This window comes from Pseudorca crassidens, chromosome 4 (assembly GCF_039906515.1).
Source record: "Pseudorca crassidens isolate mPseCra1 chromosome 4, mPseCra1.hap1, whole genome shotgun sequence".
In the NCBI taxonomy this organism is placed as follows: Eukaryota; Metazoa; Chordata; class Mammalia; order Artiodactyla; family Delphinidae; genus Pseudorca; species Pseudorca crassidens.
In genome coordinates this window covers 85,319,145-85,339,146 of record NC_090299.1, presented here as the reverse complement: position 1 = coordinate 85,339,146, position 20,002 = coordinate 85,319,145, and the positions used below count along the sequence as shown (strand labels likewise).

Genomic DNA, 20,002 nt, shown 5'->3' with positions numbered 1-20,002 from the left:
TTAATGTAAAAAAATATGCTCTGTCAAGTTACAGTATAACTTTTCTTACAGGCAATAATCCTCTTCATCATCTTTGTATCCTCTATACAATCCAAATGCTCTATTTTTCTTGAATAAAATGAACTACCCTAACCTTTGCTCTTTGATTATATTGGATTTTAGTTCTTTGTCTTAAAATAAATGTAATTTCTGTTAGTGATTTGGATTTCTTTAAATTTAGTCTTTCCTTAATGATTTAAAATCTTTAGGATGGCCCTAGTTATTATACCTTACTGTAGTGTTATTCTTAGAAGTTATGTAATTATTGTTCCTATTATTGAATGATTTTAGACTGCTGTATTGCTTGACTTCTGATATCTACTTTCAAAGTAGGAAGATTACATGGTCAAATTAGTTAGAGGCTTATAAGAAATTTATATTACTCCAGTCCAATAGCTGCTTTTATTCTCTACACAGAAATGCTTGAGAAGAATTCAGGAAAATTATATAGATGCAATTAAAGTCATGAATAGTTTTAGGCTATTTATATAATCAGATCACCTTCTTTTATCTAGGTTGCACTGGAGATGATCAAAGTAGCTGGTGACTATCCATTTGAAGCTTACAAAAATTGTTTCTTTAACTTAGCCATTCCAATTATAGTGTTTACAGAGACATCTGAAGTAAGAAAAACTGAAATCAGGTATGCATGAAGGTGTGTTTCTCTTGCATAATGAGAATGAAATAATTTTTTTACCTTTTAAAAGGAATAAATAATAGCTTTATCTCTCCTTTTCTCCTATATATATAAACTCTTACATCACTTCATGATGAGGTCAAAACTCCATCTTCATGTAGCATTTCTTTTTTTTTCTTTTTTTATTGTATAATTGACATACAGCATTAAATTAGTTTCAAGTGTACAACACAATGATTCAACACTGGTATATGCTGTGAAATGATTACCACAATAAGCCCAGTCACCATCCATTATCATACATAGTTATAGAATTTTTTTTTCTGATGATAAGAACATTTAAGATTTACTCACTCAGCAACTTTCAAATATGCAGTAGAGTATTATTAACTATAGTCACCATGCTTCACATTATATATCCATGATTTACTCATCTTACAACCAGAAGTTTGTACCTTTTGACTCACTTTATCCATTTGCCCACCCTCACCACCTGTTTCTGGCACTATCAGTGTTCTCTATATCTATGAGCTTGGGATTTTTTTGGGTTTTGTCTGGTTGGTTGGTTGAGTTTTTTGTGGGATTTGTTTGTTTTAGATTCCACATATACATGAGATGATAAGATATCTGTCTTTCTCTGTCTGACTTATTTCACTTAGCGTAACGTTTTCAAGGTCCATCCATGTTGTCACAAATGGGCAGGATTTCATTCCTTTTATGGCTGAATAATACTTCATTATATATAGTACCACACTTTCTTTATCCATTCATCAATGGACACTTAGACTGATTCCATGTCTTAGGTATTACAGGTAATGCTGCAGTGAACATGGGAGTACAGATATCTCTTCAAGTTAGTGTTTGCATTTTCTTTGGATAAATACCCAGGAGGGGAATTGCTAGATCATATGGTAGTTCTGTTTTTAATTTTTTAAAGAACCTACATACTGCTTTCCATAGTGACTGTATCATTTTTACATCCTCACCAAGAAGGTACAAGAGTTCCAATTCCTTCACATCCTTGTCAACACTTGTTATCTTCTGTTTTTTGATGATAGCCATCCTAACAAGTGTACGGTGATATCTCATTGTGGTTTCGATTTGTATTTCCCTGATAATTAGTGATAATTAAGCATCTTTTCATGTACCTGTTGGCCATCTGTATGTCTGCTTTGGAAAAATGTCTTTTCAGGTCCTCTGCCTATTTTATTATTGGATTGTTTGGGTTTTTTGCTGTAGAGTTGTATATGTTCGTTATATATTTTGGATATTAACCCCTTACCAGATATATGATTTGCAAATATCTTCTCCCAGTCGGTAGGTTGCCTTTTCAGTTTGTTAGTGGTTTTCTTTGCTGTGCAGAAGATTTTTAGTTTGATGTAGTCCCACTTGTTTATTTTTGCTTTTGTTGCCTTTGCTTTTGGTGTCAAATCTAAAAACTTATCACCAAAACCAGTGTCAAGGAGCTTACCACCTAAGTTTTCTTCTAGGAGTTTTAGGTTTCAGATCTTACATTCAAGTCTTCCATCTATTCTGAGGTAATTTTTGTGTGTGGTGTAAGATAGGAGTCCAATTTCATTCTTTTGCATGTAGCATGAAGCATTGCTGACTAAACTAGCCATAGAACTCTCACAATACATAATCTGCCACACTGTTTAGCATTGTACTTTCTATGGTTTCATCTGTCTGCCTAATTCAGATGAATTAGAAGCCATTCTAGTGTCTGACTAATGGATAATGAGATTAAGAATCTAGTTCCAAAAGTTGTATGACAAAGGAAATCAATTCCCCTGGACTTCCATTTTTAAATTTTTAAATTGGTAACAACCAAAAATTTGAAAACTATTATCTTGGCAAGAGTATGAGAAAGCACTGTCATACATTACTGATGAGAGTATAAAATAATATAACCCATATTAAGGCAAATATAGCACTATATTTCAAACTTGCAGATACATTTGCAGTCATCTCAAATGATATATGAACAGGATATTCATTTTGGCATTGTTTATCATAGCCAAAGATTGGAACAATCTAAGTGTCTAGTAATAGGAGACTGGAACATCCACACAGTGAAACTCATGGAACTGTTTAAAAAGAGAAATGGAACTCTCTTGCTAAGACATACTTATTTATAATAAGACACTGGAAAGATAAACAAGGTACTGATGAAAGTGGTTACCTGTGTGGTGTGATGGGGAAGTAAGATGGAATTATGGAATATTTTGTTATATTTTCCTTTTGTATTCCCACATTAATATCTAGCTAAATCACAAATAGTGGACTTCTGGGATTTTTTATTATTACTAAAAGGAAGAAAATTTAAATGTTTTTGTTCTGAATATTTTTCTACAACAGAAATGGAATATCATTTACAATTTGGGACAGATGGATTATACATGGAAAAGAAGAGTTCACCCTCTTGGATTTCATAAATGCAGTCAAAGTGAGACAATTATTCATTAGTTGCTTCGAGTCTGTTAGTTTTATACATAATTTCGTTGGAGGTTTTTATAAATATTATTTAGCAGGAGTTTTCTCTCTTTTTACTGGTTGTAAAACATTGTCATCCAGCATTTTATATTTGGGTGGAGCTTTGATTGTTTCTTTTGGGTATTCACTTTCAGGAGAAGTACGGAATTGAGCCAACAATGGTGGTACAGGGAGTCAAAATGCTTTATGTCCCTGTAATGCCTGGTCATGCAAAAAGATTGAAGTTAACGTAAGTATTGAACGTTATATGCAAGATATTCTCAAAAGTTGAAATGTAAGTTGGATGCACACTAGAAAATTAAATATAGAGGTTATTGAAGTTCAGATAAAAATATGTGATTTACTCCTATCTAATGGCAGTAATAAAGACAGTGATTCTGCCAAGCTCCACAGGCTACCTATCAAGTGAGATTTATAGGATTATAATACCCTTGTGAGTTTATTATCATTCAGGGTCATCTTATAAGCTAATAGGCTTAGAAACCTGATTTGGTCAATATACCAAGTAAAAGTAGATCCACCTCTTATATGCAAACACATAAGGACTAGGCTTGTGAGACTGAAGTATTTTTTTTAAATGCCGAATTGTTATTTTCATTTATTCAACAGATTTTTTTAAAGAATGCCTGCTATGTACCAGGTACTTTTGTAAACATTAGGGATACAGCAGTGAGCAAAGCAGAGTCCCTGCCCTGCTTGAGGAGTTTACATAACAATTAAATATGTATGTAAGATGGTGATAAGTGCTGTGGAAAAATAAAGCAGAATAAGGGGGTATTAAGTTGCTACAGTATATTGGGCAATCTAGGTATTCCCTCGGCCTGTCATATTCTTTTTGTTGTTGTTAAAGATTTATTTATTTATTTTATACTTATTTTTGGCTGCATTGGGTCTTTGTTGCTGTGTGCAGACTTTCTCTAGTTGTGGCAAGAAGAGGCTACTCTTCATTGCGCTGCGCGTGCTTCTCATTACAATGGCTTCTCTTGTGGAGCACGGGCTCTAGGCATGTGGGCTTCAGTAGTTATGGCTCATGGGCTCAGTAGTTGTGGCTCGCGGGCTCTAGAGCGCAGGCTCAATAGTTGTGGCGCACGGACTTTGTTGCTCCGAGGCATGTGGGATCTTCCCGGACCAGGGCTCGAACCCGTGTCCCCTGCATTGGCAGTCAGATTCTTAACCACTGCGCCACTATGGAAGTCCCTGCCTGTCATATTCTGATGTGAAAGGCTGACATTTGAGCAGAGACCTAAAGGAAGAGAGGGAGGAAAACATCCAGTCTTTACAGTGGTCTGCAAGGCCCTAAATTATCTAGTTCCCACTTACCCTTCCAAGTTCCTTTCATACTTCTCTCTCCTTGCTCACAATATTCCAGTTATACTGGCCTCCTTACTTTTCCTTGAACATTCCAGTCTCCAACATGCGACCTTTGCTCTAGTTTTTCCCTCTGCTTGCAACTCTTTCTGAGATGGCCATCTGACTAACTCTCACCTCTGGTCTTTGCACTTCCTGAAGAGGCCTCTCTGAACCCTATTTAATACTGCATCCTGTCTGGTACCCCAGCCTAGCATGCCTAATCCCTTTTATGCTGCTCTACTTTTCCTCTTTCTCATAGTATTTATCACTGTCTAACAGTTACTGTATTATTTATTGTCTCTCCCCTCCCACCAATATAAGCTTCATTCACAAGGGCAGGGATCTATATTTGATATATTCATTTTTTAAAAGCATATCTCACATTTTAGGTTTTTCTCTGTGGAGTTTTTTGTTTTTGTTTTTAAATAAGTGGTCTGTATTCCTTATCATTACCAGCAAAGGTAAAAGTTGATTAACTGTTAGGTAAAAGAATGTCTTGATTTTAGAGCTTTTAGTAAAGAAAATAATTATATGAAAGCAGGTGAATTATTAGATTTAAAAATAAATTTAAACAAGCCCAGATTCTTCGGACAACATTATCACCAAATCACTCTTTCATTTTACAGAATTTACCAAATTATTTTTCCTTGCTTATTTTTCCTTAGAATGCATAAACTTGTGAAACCTTCTACTGAAAAGAAATATGTGGATCTTACTGTGTCATTTGCTCCAGATACTGATGGAGATGAAGATTTACCTGGACCTCCAGTAAGATACTACTTTAGTCATGACACTGATTAACAGAAGTTGTCTTAAATTTAGGACTACTTGATTTTGGAAAGAATGCACTTATTCAGGAGCTTAAAGAGTCAGCTCATAATGCTATGGATTTCTCTTTGATGAAGCTTGATTTAAGGGAAACATCAGTAAAAAACTACAGTGAAGAATTGTAAAGCATTTTGAAGCATAGTATACACGTGTAGTGCTTCATATGTGGATGTGCTCACAAGCAACTTCGAACTGGAATGCTGTTTTATAATGCTTACCAAAAAATTGTGTATTAACCTCTTTGGATGAAAAGAAGGAAAAAAATATGTATCTAAGACCAGAAGAAATAAAAGATCAAGAAATTGAAAATAACAAATGCAACTATCCAAAAAGTTTAATCCCATTTTATGAATTTCTTTTTGTTTAGTATTTGAGGCCCATTTTTCTATACAAACAGTGTTTGGCTCCCTGCACCTCTCATGATGAGGCTTTGAATTTAACACCAATGGAGCAGGGATGGTAGCAGTGGATGAAGAGTGGTTACTCTTAAAACTTTAAAAGTTACAGTTTACTGACATGTTACCTCTGCTGATTTAACCAGAGTTTGTTATATCACTGTCTCCCTAAAATCAGGATCTTTTGCTGATAGCATCAGTGTTGTAAGTCATGAGCAAGCACATCAGATGACAGGTGTTAACTGGGACTAAATGTTAACAATAGCATATGGACTCTGACAACCCGCTTAGAGAATCCATGAATGTGAACAGATAAATATGGCTAGTCATTTGATTCTTTAGTATGCCTTCTAGTGTGGCTATTTTATTTATTTGGAACTCTAAACCTGATTGTCATAGTATATAAGACTAAAAGGTTTTGTAAAGGGAGTGTCCTTAGAAGTAGATGAAAAATAGAAATTACAAAATTATCACTAGTTTAGTCTTGATTTTTTTTCTTCCAGCAGCCTAATGGACAGAAAAAATAATCATAAATTAATATTTTATTTTAAAGGGAAATGTATTATTTAATTCTACATTCCCAGAAAGGGAGTTGACAAAGATAAAAATTTATTTTTTTAGGTCTTTATTGATAGAAACTTTCTGTTTTCTGATATGAGCTATTGCATATGTTCATAGAAATGCTTTCATTAAAATAACATAAAGTGTACTCAACACTGTAAACTCAGTGAAAACAGCAAGTGTTTCTTTTATTTCCAGGGCTGTCATGCATTCTAAAGCAATTGGCATTTTGTAACCACAGAAAGTCATTTCCCTCTAGCTGCTTTTCTTCTGCTCTTCTGTTCAAACCATTAATAGGTACTTTGATAAATTAAAAACTAGATTCACATCAGTATTACTCCAATTTGGTATATATTTATATTCTCTACTTAACTTTCCTTTTATTCCACTTACAAATAGTTTAAGTTACTTGGTCAACCAGCTGTATTGTTTCATTCTTTTGTAAAAGTATCATCCAATTGGGAAAATATATTTAGGAGTGGAGGGTGAATTTGTATGAATAAAGGGTAGTCTGCGTTGGAGGTGAGGATAAGTGGACAGGATGAGTTTAAAGGAAATGGCTACCTTTGAAATAAGCAGTTAATTTTGGTTCATCATATCCTACCCTCTCCCATCGTGTATATTGCAAATATAATGCTTAAAATTAATATTACTTAAAATTGAATCCAGGAATATCAAAGCTCTATGGCTTGGAACTTTAGAGGCTAGCAGCAGTTAAAAGCACTTTCCTATAAGAAGTCTGTTCCCACTTTTTTGTTTTGTGCTCTATGACAATAACTGATATTTTCCAGGTAGCCATTCAATAATTCTCAACTATGATCTAGTAGCTTGCTTATATTTGATCTAAATCTCCACATCTCTTCAGAAGTAAATTTAGAACAGAACCATGCTATCAATTCTTATTTATTGAGATCAGTGCTTTAGCAGATATAAATAAAATCAGTAAGGATTAAGTTCATTTTGTGATTAAATCTGAAACCATATTGTCATTGCTTTTTTTTCTGTAACGGTTATTGCCATTAGTTTCTTCTGTATAGTTCTACTAGGTTGGAAAACCAGCGTGAATTTAATGACGGTTTTTTTCATTATCTGTTTTATTTCTGTACCATGAGATCAGTGCTGGTGATTGAAATACCAGGTGCAAAAATTAATGATTTGATTTTGTATGGTACCACTGAGTGATTTTTTACTTATTAAAAATAAATTAAGAAATTTGACAATATCTTTGTAAATCCTGTTCCATAGCTGACTCCAGAGATTCCAATTTTATTATTCATTTTGTGAGTAGTGTTGCTTTGGTGTTTCCTAGCTTTCAAGTTTTGCAATCATGGAGATAGAACACTCACTGGATGTGGAGAGACATTACTTCAAAGTGCTTTTAGCTCCTGGAAATTCTTTTAAAACAATTGAGAAATTGTAAAACCTAGAAGATCTGGTAAATCCCAGACTGTTGGTTGGGGATTTCCAAAGTCCATTCCTTTTTAGAGTTCAGAGCAGTATGTTACACATCTATAAGTTCCTCTAAATTGTCCCAAAGAACTTGGATGTAGATGTGTATCTTTATTTTTATTTTTTATGTGTCATGGCACTCCCTGGTGGTGCCAGTGATGAGACATAAAAACGTCAGCAGTGTTTAGAGTCCACTATTTTATAATTAGTAAAATGAAGACAGAAAGAAAATTATTCTCTTGAGATCTTGAGGGAAAATATTCTCTTGACCTAATAATCCTTTCAACTGCAATGAATATTATCAAAAATTCATTATGATTGTAAATATATAACCATTTAGTATACAGTCATTAGGTATGGGCTTAACTATTTTACTTTTAACAAATTCAAAACAAATCAGGAAGTTGCAATCTTGGGGGTCACAGGAAGTAATCAGTAGGTAATTTGTTCATTTTTGTCTTGCCTTGTTTTAGCTTTGTCTATTTAAGAAATATATATTCATATATATATACATATATGTATGTGTGTATATGTATATATTCAAAAGAGTATATAAAATACAAATACACAGTTTAAGGAATAATTTTAAAGTAACTACTTGTATAACCAGCTCTCAAATCAATAGAACATTGACAGCAGCCCAGAAACTTCCCTTGCGGTCCCTTCCCAATCACAACCAGCTTCCCCACACATACCCTCTAGCAGTTAGCACTTTTCTACCTTTTGTGATAACTGTGTCTTTGTTTTTATTTATAGTGTTACCACCTATGTATGTACCTAAACAATACATACAGTTTACTTTTGTTGTTTTTGAACTTTATGTAAATAGAATCAATACGTTCATTTGTGGCTGCTTCTTTCATTCAACATGGGATTCATCCATGTGGTTGCTTGTAACAATACTTCATTCATAGTCATTTATGTATAATTTTACCTTTGCGTTAATATACAACTATTTATTCATTCTGTTGACTGTGGACAATTGGGATGTTTGGGGGGTGGGTAATCACAGTTCCACAATGAACATTATTTTATGTATTGCCTAGTGTAACTAAGGTATATGTGCCTAGGAATGGAATTCTTTGGTCATAGGATATTCACGTCTTAAATTTTATTAGGTAATAACAGAGTTTTTCCTGAGCAATAGAGATGTCGTGTTTTCCCACTTTCCTCATCTCTGGTGTTGACAGATTTTTTTTTTTTTTTAATTTTGCCCATCTGTTGGATGTGCAGTTATATCTCGTTGAAGTTTTACTCTGCATTTCCCTAATTACTCTTGAAATTAAGCACCTTTTTATATGTTTGTTGGCCACTCTTTCTTTTTTGTGAAGTGACTTTTCAATTCTTTTGTCCATTTTTTGGTTGTGTTGGCAGATTTTTTTTCCTCCTTGATTCATAAAAGATCTTTATAAATCCTGTTCTTAGTTGGCTATATAATTGCAAATATTTTTTCCCACCCTGGCTTGCCTTTCCCTCTCTTTATGATGCTCTTTGATAAAAAGAATTTGTTAATGGTCAGGTACTGAGAAGTGTCAATTTTTTGTTTTAAAGCTAGATTTTTTTGTGAGTTTTAAAATAATTGTTCTCTAGAGCCACAAAGTCATGAAGATACTCCTCTATATTGTCTTCTAAAGCTTTAATTTTAACTTTCCCATTTTAAGTCTTTAATTCAAGAGGAATTAATTTTGTGTATGCTAGGAAGTGTCTCACCACCATTTACTGAAGTCCGTTCTTTTCTGCAGTGCCACCAAAGTCATATGTTATATCCATATATGTATATGTCTCTTGCTGGATTTCTTGTTCCTTCTTTTCTATCCGTGTGATGGTATACTTCTTCATCACGATAGCTGATATATTGTTTTTGATATTTGGCAGAACAAGTCCTCCCAACTTATTGTTCTGTAAAAGTGTCTTGGTTATTTTTAGCCCTTTGTATTTTCAGTTCTCAAATTTCTAATTTCAAACATGCAGATCTATCACTTTGCAGCTTCTAATTGTCCTGCTGAAATTTTATATCTTTTACCTACCTGGACATGAAAAGCATGATTATTTTATAGTCTGTGTTTAATAATTCCCAAATCTGAAGCTCTCCTGGGGTCTCTCTTTATATTTTTGTTTCTGCTAATTCTTATTTATCTTGTATCCTTGTATGTGTGGTTATCTTTAATTGTATGCCAATATTGTATTTGAAAGCTTGCTTGTAGAAATATAGTTGACCCTTGAACAACACAAATTTGAACTGCCTGGGTCCACTTATGTGTGGATTTTTTTTCACTAAATACTACATACTACAGTATTATATGATTTGTGGAAATGGAACTTCGGTTACGGAGGACTGACTGTAAAGTCATAAGTAGATTTTCAACTGTGCAGAGGGTTGGTGCCCTAATTCCCATGTTGTTCAAAGATCAACTGCAATTTGATGCCCAATAAGACATTTTCATCCTCCACAGAGTTTTTGTATCTGCTCTACTAGGCACTTGGGCACTAGTAATTCAGGAACATTTTGACCCAATTTCAGAAACTGAGATTTTCTGAGTCATCCATGTGACTCAGAGCTGAGCTAACTGTACTAGTGCCCTTACTTCCTGTTAATCCTTACTTCAAAAACTCTTCAGGCTTACTAAGTGTGGATTTGTGTTACCAGAGCTAGTGCCCCCACCTCTTGGCTGGCACTACATTCTACCTTTGAATCTCAAGTCCCTTAGCTCTGCTCAGCTTCTCAGTAGCCTCTTAAAAATCTGCAAAATCTCCCAGGGTACAAGTGGTCACAAATGAAGAATTCATTTCCTTTATGAATTTCTATTTTGTCTCAGATATTAACTTGATAATTATTCACTAACTTAGCTTTCTAACATCATCCAATACTTTTTCAAATATATTTGAAATATTTCTAAATATTCTCAAGTGAGAATGTTAAATCCAAATTACTCAGCCCACTTTATTTCCTGTTGATTATGTGTAAAGTGTAATTGATATCTTTGTATTGCTTCTGTATCTGGAAACTTACTAAACTCTAATGATGCTTGTAAGTTATTTGCAAATTCTTTTGGATAGTCTACATAATCTTTAAATAGGGACAGTGATTTGTTTTTTCTAAGATCCAAATTTTGGTTTTGTTAATCCTCTCTCTGTTTGTTTTCTGTTTCATTAATTTCTGCTTTTATCAGTATTACTTATTTTTTCTATTTTGTTTGGAGTTTTTATCGTTCTTGTTTCTAATTTCTTGTGGTAGATGCTTACCTCATTCATTTTCAGCCTTTATTTTCCATTTTTCATTAGGGGTTGTTCCTCTTCAACTCTTGGGTTTTTTAGGAGAGTGTTCCTTCATTACCAACATAGAGTTTGGATTTGGGTTTTTTTTTAAAATCCAATTTGATATTCTTTGTCTTTTAATTGGAACACTAAAGCTATTTACATTTAACATAATGACTAATAGATTTATGTCTGCCATTTTATTTTATGGGGGTTTGTTTTTTGTCTAGCTTGTTCTATGATTCTTTTTCTCTATTTTCTTGCCTTTTTAAATTTGTATTTACTTTTGTTTTTTAATTCCATTTATGCCAATTATTAACTGTCTCTCAATTCTAGACACCCTTCTGTATTCTGGAACTTTGCAAACTATATTTCTCCTTCACCATCTAGCTTCCTTTAGGTTCCACAAATAGGGGGCACTAGAAGGAGACTGGAAAGCTGGAGAACGGGAGAAGAGACTTTGACTATTGCCATTTGCTTCCTGATCACCAGCATCACCTCAGCAATGGCTTTTCTCCCAGTAGTTGTGGTTGGTTCCCAGGCTCTACCTTTTTTCTGGCTCTCTGCAGGGTATCTGTTCTAGGTTTCCAGGTTCTAATAATCCTACTTTCTTCCCTTTAATAGTTGTGTCCCTTGCCGACATTTTGACTTCTCACAAAACCTGTTTAACCAATTCCTTATGTTAAATTCTTTCTTAATATAAATAATATGGTTTCTCTTTTCCTGAACTATACACATTTTTTTCTTTACTACTCTAGTGGCTTTTATCTTTTGATGATTACCCTATATTACAACATGCATATTCAGATTAAGTCAGACTAAAGTTAATCATTATCTTTACATTTTGGAAGATTATAATTTCCAAAGACAGCCACAGCGATATTTGTAGTCTCACATGCTTTTCTAGAAGCTTGCCACCCCGCAACCACCATCAAGCAACAGAATGTTTCCACTTACTTTGAAACAAGAATTTATGATTACCTCAACTAATACAACAGAATGCAGCGTTTGTAATTGTACAACTTCAAGGTTAGATCATAAAAGATTATATGGCATCTGCATGGCTGGCTCTCAATCTCTTTTGCTTGCTCTTTCCCTCCTGGAAAGCTCACCCTGTAATCCAGATACCATGTTGTGAGGAGGCCTAAACTAGCCCCCAGGAGAGAAACTGAGACCTACAGAGAAACTGTAAGAGAAACTGCTAACCTACAGTCAGCATCAGGTGTCAGACATGAGTAAGCAAGTTTTCAAGTGATTCCAGGCCCCAGACTTCATGGAGCAGAGACAAGCCATCCCTGCTGTGCCTTGCCAACTTCCAGCCCCACAGAATCTGTGAACATGGATTGTTCATGCAACTTAGTTTGGGGATTATTTGTTACCCAGATGTAATAACTAGAACAACTATCTAACTAGCAGCTTGCATACTATGGTCATATATTTTATTTTTGCATTTTAATTCCATTGTCAAGTACTTCAACGTCTTTTAATTCTATAGACTTTATTATTTTCTTATATAGCCAATGTTTATATTTACACACACACACATATATCACTTTCTTTACTCTTTATTCTCCTTTGTGCCTCAGGCTTACCATCTGGGATCAATTTCTTTCTACCTGAAATATTTCCTCTAGAATTTCATTTTGTGACAGTCCACTGGTAGCATACTTGCTCATGATTTCTTTGTCTGAAAATATCTTTATTTTGCTCTCATTCTGCAGAGGTATGTTTGCTCAATGTAGAATTCTAATTTGGCCTTTATTATCTTTCAACATGTTGGAAATATTTTTCTACTCTCTTACGACTTCCTCTCTGGCTCTTGAGTCAACTGTCAAGCTAAATATTGCATCTTTAAAGCAATTATCTGCTTACGTTGTATGTGGTATAATTATGTGTCTGGGTATGGATTTCTTTTGTTAATCCTGTTTAGGATTTGTTCAGCTCTTTGAATCTAGATTTGTGCCTTTTGTTAGTTCATTACTCCTTCACATATTGCCTATATCCCCCTTCTCTTTTCTTATAGGAGGATTCTCATTACACGTGGCAGACTTACTCTGCCTTCCATATTTATCACCCTCTCTTCTGTATTTTCCAATTGTTTTTGTCTTGTCAGGATTTATACTGTATAATTTCTTCTGACACATATTCTACTTTACTTCTCTTCATCTGTTTCGTACATACTTACTATTAAATCCATCCATTTTGTTTTTAATTTTGGTTGTATTTTTCAGTCCTAGAAGTTCTATTTGGTTCTCTTTTTTTCAACTGCTGGAACACTTTTTATAGTTTCCCATCCTCTGCACATATTGTCTAACATCTATTTAAACTGTGAGGGCCGTTTTATGGTTTCATCAATTTCAATTTCTGCAGTTTTTGTGGCTCTTTTCCTGTTGTTTCTCCCAGCTCAATGTGTTGGTGGCCTTCTATTAGACTCTCCACCTTAGTCAGGCCCTGGGCTTTGATTTCTATCTCCCTGTTCATTCCTTTCACTTTATTGCAGTCAACCACTTTGCCTCACTATCTTCAAGAGTCCATTTCTTTAAGTGTCCTATATTAAGAACTGCATTTCTTTTAGATTGCAAGAATTCATTCTTAACATTTGAGATGGTAACAAATTAGAGCTCTTGAGTCTCTTGTTGCTTATCTGTATTTGGACTAACTTAATTGTGAGGCCCTTGAGAATAAGAGATAGATAGGTCGATCTTTTGTAATCTATGCATCAGTTAACAGTTGATATTACAGTAGATTTCAGAGAAGTATTTCACAAACTTTATTGTGTGTAGTAAACTTTATTGTGATGTGTTTTAAAAGAGCAGATTTCTCGGGCTTCCCTGGTGGCGCAGTGGTTGAGAGTCTGCCTGCCAATGCAGGGGACACGGGTTCGAGCCCTGGTCTGGAAGATCCCACATGCCGCGGAGCAACTAGGCCCGTGAGCCACAACTACTGAGCCTGCGCGTCTGGAGCCTGTGCTCCACAACAAGAGAGGCTGCGATAGTGAGAGGCCCACGCACCGCGATTTATTTATTTACAGCCGTAAATAAATAAATTTAAAAAAAAAAAAAAAGCAGATTTCTGGACCAACCCCCAGAAATTAATTCACTCAGTCTGAGGGCAGCTCAGGAGTCTGCATAATTTTAGGCATCCTAGATAACTCATTGAATGAGTTTGCTAGGGCTGCCATAACAAATACCACAGACTGAGTGGCTTAAACAACAGAAATATATTTCTTCAGTTGCAGAGGCTAAAAGTCCAAGATTGATGTGTCAGTAGAGTTGATTTCTTCTGAGGCCTTTCTTGTTGGCTTTGTTGATGGTCATCTTCTCCCTCTGTCTCACGTCGTCTTTCTTCTGTGTGTGTTTGTGATCTACTCTCCTCTTCTTATAAAGATACATCTTTATAAGGTGTTGGAGCTAAGAGGACCTTAAGAATCCGTTGCTAACCCCTTCATTTTTTCAGATGAAGAAACCAAAGAAGCCAAACATTGAAATAATTAGAACCAGGAGTAGAATATAAGCCATATCTTTTGATTCTTAGTTGATTCCCAATTTGAATGACCATCAATTTAGGAGCCTGTTTTTCAAGAAAAAAAAGTTTATGAAAAAATGTCCCTGAGATTTTGGTTCAGTAGATCTTTTTTGGGCTGAAGAATTAGTATTTTTAAGGAATTCTAAGTGATTAGTCTCATACTGTGTTGTATTTGTGAAATGGGTGATTATGTAGCCTTTTACCATCCTTATAAATTAATGATTTTTACAAAAGGAGGTTATGGGTTGACTTTGAGCCAGCAAAGAGACAACTTGAGGGAAAACATGGAAAATGATCAATTTCACTAATTTCCAATAACCAAAAAGTGTGGCATAGAGTATTTCCACTGGGAAAGGACTTCTCCTAGTACTTTTCATGTCTCTGGTTTTTAACTGGGTAATTAAAATAACTTACGTTTCATAAATCGGTCAAATCAGATTTTAACAAAATCTTGTGAAGCTTTTTTGGAATTTCTAGAATTTATGAGAACTAGAGGATCTGCTGTGGAGATTGTATAGAGGTAAATGTATTAAACTGAAGCCCTGGGAAATAAAAACTCCATTTAGAAAGGACCATATGTTTTCAACTTATATCAGTGCATGGGAATGCATATATCTTTGAGTTACCCTCACAGCCATATACTATGGTTTTCTAGTGAATTGTTTTCATTCTGATAAGATAATGAAATTGTATGCTGCAGTGTTTAATTCTGGTATCCAAGTAAGTGGCTTTGTAATCAGGATCAGGAGGATAGAGATAATTTTCTTTAAAAGTAATATCTTCCTTTTGAAAATAATAAATTACCAAGATACATGAAAGTATAATAGTTTTACCATTTTATTTTATGCAATATGTAGATTTTTCTTCAACCTCTCTCTTCTCCCTTATGTGGTGGGTTCTTGGCCTAGAAATTGTGGGTGGGAAAGCTTGATTGAACCAGTGTTGAAGAGGGTAGTTCTTTATTTTCAACATGAACAATTTTCCTGCTTGTACTTGAAAGCTTCAGCAGTATGTGTCAAAATGGATTTTCACCTTTTTTGTAGTTTTTCTTAGAAAGTCCTATTTCCACTCTCATTTACTCTTCCAGTTTACTCTTCCATCATCATTCTGCTTTTGAAAGAAAATATATTACTCTACAGAAGACAGTGTGACAATCTGAAGTCTCTCTTCATGTTTCCTTCTAACTCTGTTCATCTGTCATTCCCTGCTCCTATAACAAGGGAATCTAAAATGCAGGGAGGTTGATAATTTGTTCCTGATCACAAAGCAGACTGAACCAGTTCAGCCACCAGAATAATAGTAATAGCAGAGAACTAAACTAAAGAAACCACTGCCTAAGTCCCAGGCTAATTCCTGAGGTATACATGCGTAAGAGAGCCCCAAAGCAACATACCAAAGGTTTTGAAACTGAACTGATATTGGAACACTTCCAGAGAAAGTAAGGCAAAATTAGTTCAATCTAATCAGGATGATTGCCTGCTTAAAAAAAAAATCTCCGGAGGATTTTAATAGGACCCAGAGGCTCATGACATAATATTCAAATTAAAATATCCAAGATACAATTCAAAATTACTTGGTAAACAAAGAGGCAAAAAAACAAGACCACTTCTTAAGGGAAAAGACAACAGATGCCAACACTAAAATAACCAAGATATTGAAATTATCAGAGATTTTGAAGAGCTATGCTCCATGAAGTAGTGATAAATATTCTTGAAACCAACAGTAGGATAGATGTTCTCTACAAAGAAAGAAAAATTACACCAAGCAGAAATTTTCAAAATAAAAAATCTGAAATTAAAAAGATCCACTGGATAGATTGAGTAGAAGTTCTTCAAGTTGAAGATAAATGATACCACAGGAAAAAGAGCAATAGGTGGGAGTTATCTAGATAATAATAGACTACTTTTCCCACATTCTTTAATATGTTTATAACAATTGAAAGCAAAAATTATAATGCTTGTTGGGGTTTTAAATGTTAGGTAGATGTAATATATATGACAACTATAACATGGAGGGAGAGTAAAGGGACCTATATGGTTGCAAGTCACGATTGGCTACAAACAAGTTACAGTTGCAACCCACCCTCAAGATACAGGGTTTACACAGTGTGTGAATACCAGGAAATGGGAATCATGGTAACCAATAGAATATGGCAAAGGTGATGGGATGTCAATACCATAGTTATGTTACATTGCATAAGACTCCACCTTGCTAGTAGATTTGCTCAATAGTCCCTCCTTCCTTCTCCCTACCTCCACCTCCATTGGTATCTTTGAAGAAGCTGGCTGCTGTGAATCCTAGAGCTGCAAGAAGTCAGTTCTCCAAACAACCTGATTTGAAAGTGGATCCTTCCAGGTCAAGTCTCAGATGAAAACCCAGTCCTAGCCAACACCTTGATCGCAACTTTGCAAAAGCCCCAGCTAAGCCAGGTCCAGACTCCTAACCCACAGACACAGGAAAGGATGGAGTGAGGGGAGAGAGAATATGAATATATGCAAATATTTATCACTGGAGCTTCAGAACCACTAAGAAGGTTTTTTAAAGAGGTTTCAGAAATGAACATGGATTTGGATTTTAAGCTTCACTTAACTAGCTTCGTGTGTGACTTCTTTAAATGTATGTGAAAACTAAAGTGTTGCTTTTCTTGATTATAAAATGGAGATAGTATATCTTCCTCATAAGATTCTTGGGAGCAATAAGACGAGATGATTCATGTAATCCTGGCTCTTCACATAGAGCCTGGAATGTAGTACATGTACAGTTAATTGTGATAGTCCTTTTGTGTTTCTGAGAATGACAGTTTTCCTCTGGGAAACAGAGAATATTGCTTCCTCCTTCCCCAATGCTATGCTTAGGCATTCAGCCATCCATTTATTCCACCAGCATCCATCAGTTTCCACTCTGTACCAGGTCCTGGGTCAGCAGACTATTTATTGAAGACACAGAAGAAATGAACCAATTCCTTGAAAGACACTACCAAAATACTCTCAAGAAAAAAATAGATAACCTAAATTGTCCTACATCTAAATTCAATTAAAGACACTGAATTCATAGTTTAAAACCTTCCAGCAAAGAAATCTTCAGGCCTATAGGGTGAATTCTACCAAATATTTAAGGAAGAAATAATACCAATTCTACACACATTTTCAGACTATAGAAAAAAATAGAATACTTCTCAGCTCATTTTTTGATGCCAGCATTGCATTAATACCAAAACTAGACAAAATTGTTTTGAAAAACATAATATATATGATCAAGTGTATATATGCAAGGCTGGTCCAAAAATGGAAAATCTATCAATTCACCATATTAATCAAATAAAAGGAAAAATCATGATCATCTCAATAGGTACAGAAAAATCATTTGACAAAATTCAACATCCTTTCACGATTCAAAAACAAAAATAAAACTACTTCAGCAAACTAGGAATTGAAGGAAACTTCCTCAGTTTGATAAAGGGCATTTTAAAAATAATAATAATAATAAACTATAGACAACATCATACTTATTAGTGAAAGGTGGAATGTTTTTCCTTTAAAACTGGGAGCAAGACAAGGATGTCCACTCTTACCATTTCAATTCATCATTGTTCTAGACAGTCCAGCCAGTAGGTACAATAATACAAGAAAAATAAATAAAAGGTATCCAGATTGGACAACATGAACTGAAATTGTCTCTAGTCACAGATAACATGATTTCTGTATATAAAATTCCAAGGAATCAACCAAGAAAAAAGGCTTTTAGAAATGAATAAGTGATATTAGCAAAATCTTGGAATACAAGATCAATATATAAAAATTATATTTCTATATAATACCAACGAACAATTGGAGTTCAGAATTTTTCAAACAGTACCATTTAGAGTAGCACCAAAAAATGAAATACTTAGCTATTAATCTAATGAAATATGTGCAGGCTCTGTATGCTGAAAACTACAAAAGCATTGTAAAAGAAAGACAACATAAATAAATGGAGGGATATACTTCTTTCTCGATTGGAAGACTCAGTATTCTCAAGATGTCACTTCTCCCTGAATTGATTTATAGATTCAACAAAATCCAAATCAAAACCCAGGAGAATTTTTCTGTAGATAACAACAAGCTGATTCTAAAACTTATACTAAAAGGCAAAGAGACTAGATTGGTCCAAACAATTTTAAGAAGAATAAAGTTGGACTTATACCTCTTGATTTCAAGAATTACTGTAAAGCTACAGTAATCAAGATAGTGTGCTGTTGGCAAAAGGGTAGGAACATAATCATTGGAAACTGATTCAGAAAAAATATGTTGAATCGATTTTTTATGAAAGTGTAGAGGCTATTTAATGAAAGGATGATCTTTATAAACCAATGGTCCTAGAACAATTACATATCTAAATGCAAATGAACCTTGACTCATCCCTCACACCTTAAACAAAAATTCCAAATGGATCATAGACCTAAATTAAAACATAAAACTAGGAATTCCCTGGCGATCCAGTGGTTAGGACACAGCACTTTCACTGCCAGGGCCTGGGTTCGATCCCTGGTCGGGGAACTAAGATCCCGCAAGCTGCATGGTATGGCCAAAAATAAATAAAACTGTAACACTTCTAAAAGAAAACATAAGAAAAAAGTCTTCATGATCTTGGGTTAGGCAAAGAATTCTCAGATACAACACCAAAAGTTCAATCCATAGAAGCAAAAATTGATAAATTGTACTTCATCAAAATTTAAGACTGCTTTAAAAAAGATGCTGTTAGAAGAATGAAAAAAAATTTGTTAATCACATATCTGACAAAGGACTTGTATTCAGAATATGAACAGAACTGTCAAAATTCCACCATAAGAAAACAACCCAGTAAAATTATGGGCAAGATATTTAGGCATATATTTTGCCAGATTAGATATATGAATGGCAAATAGCACATGAAAAGATGCTCAGCATCCTTAATTGTTAGGGAAATGCATATTAAAACTACAGAGATACCACTACAAACTTAACAGTAACTTTTTTTTAAACATCTTTTTTGGAGTATAATTGCTTTACAATGTTGTGTTAGTTTCTGCTGTATAACAAAGTGACTCAGCTATATGTATACATATATACCCATATCCCTTCCCTCTTGCGCCTCCCTCCCCCTCCATCCCACCCTCTAGGTGGTCACAAAGCACCGAGCTGATCTCCCTGTGCTATGCAGCTGCTTCCCACTAGCTAGCTATTTTACATTTGGTAGTGTATATATGTCCATGCCACTCTCTCACTCCGTCCCAGCTTACCCTTCCCCCTCCCCATGTCCTCAAGTCCATTCTCTATGTCTGCGTCCAGAATAACTTTTTTAAAGATAATATGAAGTGCTGGCAAGGATGCAACCAGAGCTCTCAGACATTGATGGTAGAGATGTAAAAAGGTGGGACCACCTGTGAGAAGAGTTTTACAGTTTCTTATAAAAAGTTAGACACATACTTATATGACCCAGTAATCTCATTCCT

General features: G+C 34.7%; 1 protein-coding gene across 3 annotated transcripts in view; it reads left to right on the top strand.

Annotated features, from left to right (window-relative positions):
• Window positions 1-7,525, top strand: part of UBA6 (ubiquitin like modifier activating enzyme 6) — an 80,097-nt gene extending 72,572 nt beyond the window's left edge. For 2 of the 3 annotated variants that reach the window (XM_067736176.1, XM_067736178.1), the window contains 4 exons: window positions 555-682; window positions 3,035-3,122; window positions 3,304-3,398; window positions 5,185-7,525. In XM_067736176.1, the coding sequence (XP_067592277.1) occupies window positions 555-682; window positions 3,035-3,122; window positions 3,304-3,398; window positions 5,185-5,320 (447 nt within the window). In that variant the 3' untranslated portion in view covers window positions 5,321-7,525. Of the gene's footprint in view, window positions 1-554; window positions 695-3,034; window positions 3,123-3,303; window positions 3,399-5,184 lie in introns of those variants that run through there. The other variant, XM_067736177.1, reaches the window with a different exon arrangement.
• The last annotated feature ends 12,477 nt before the right edge of the window (window positions 7,526-20,002 follow it).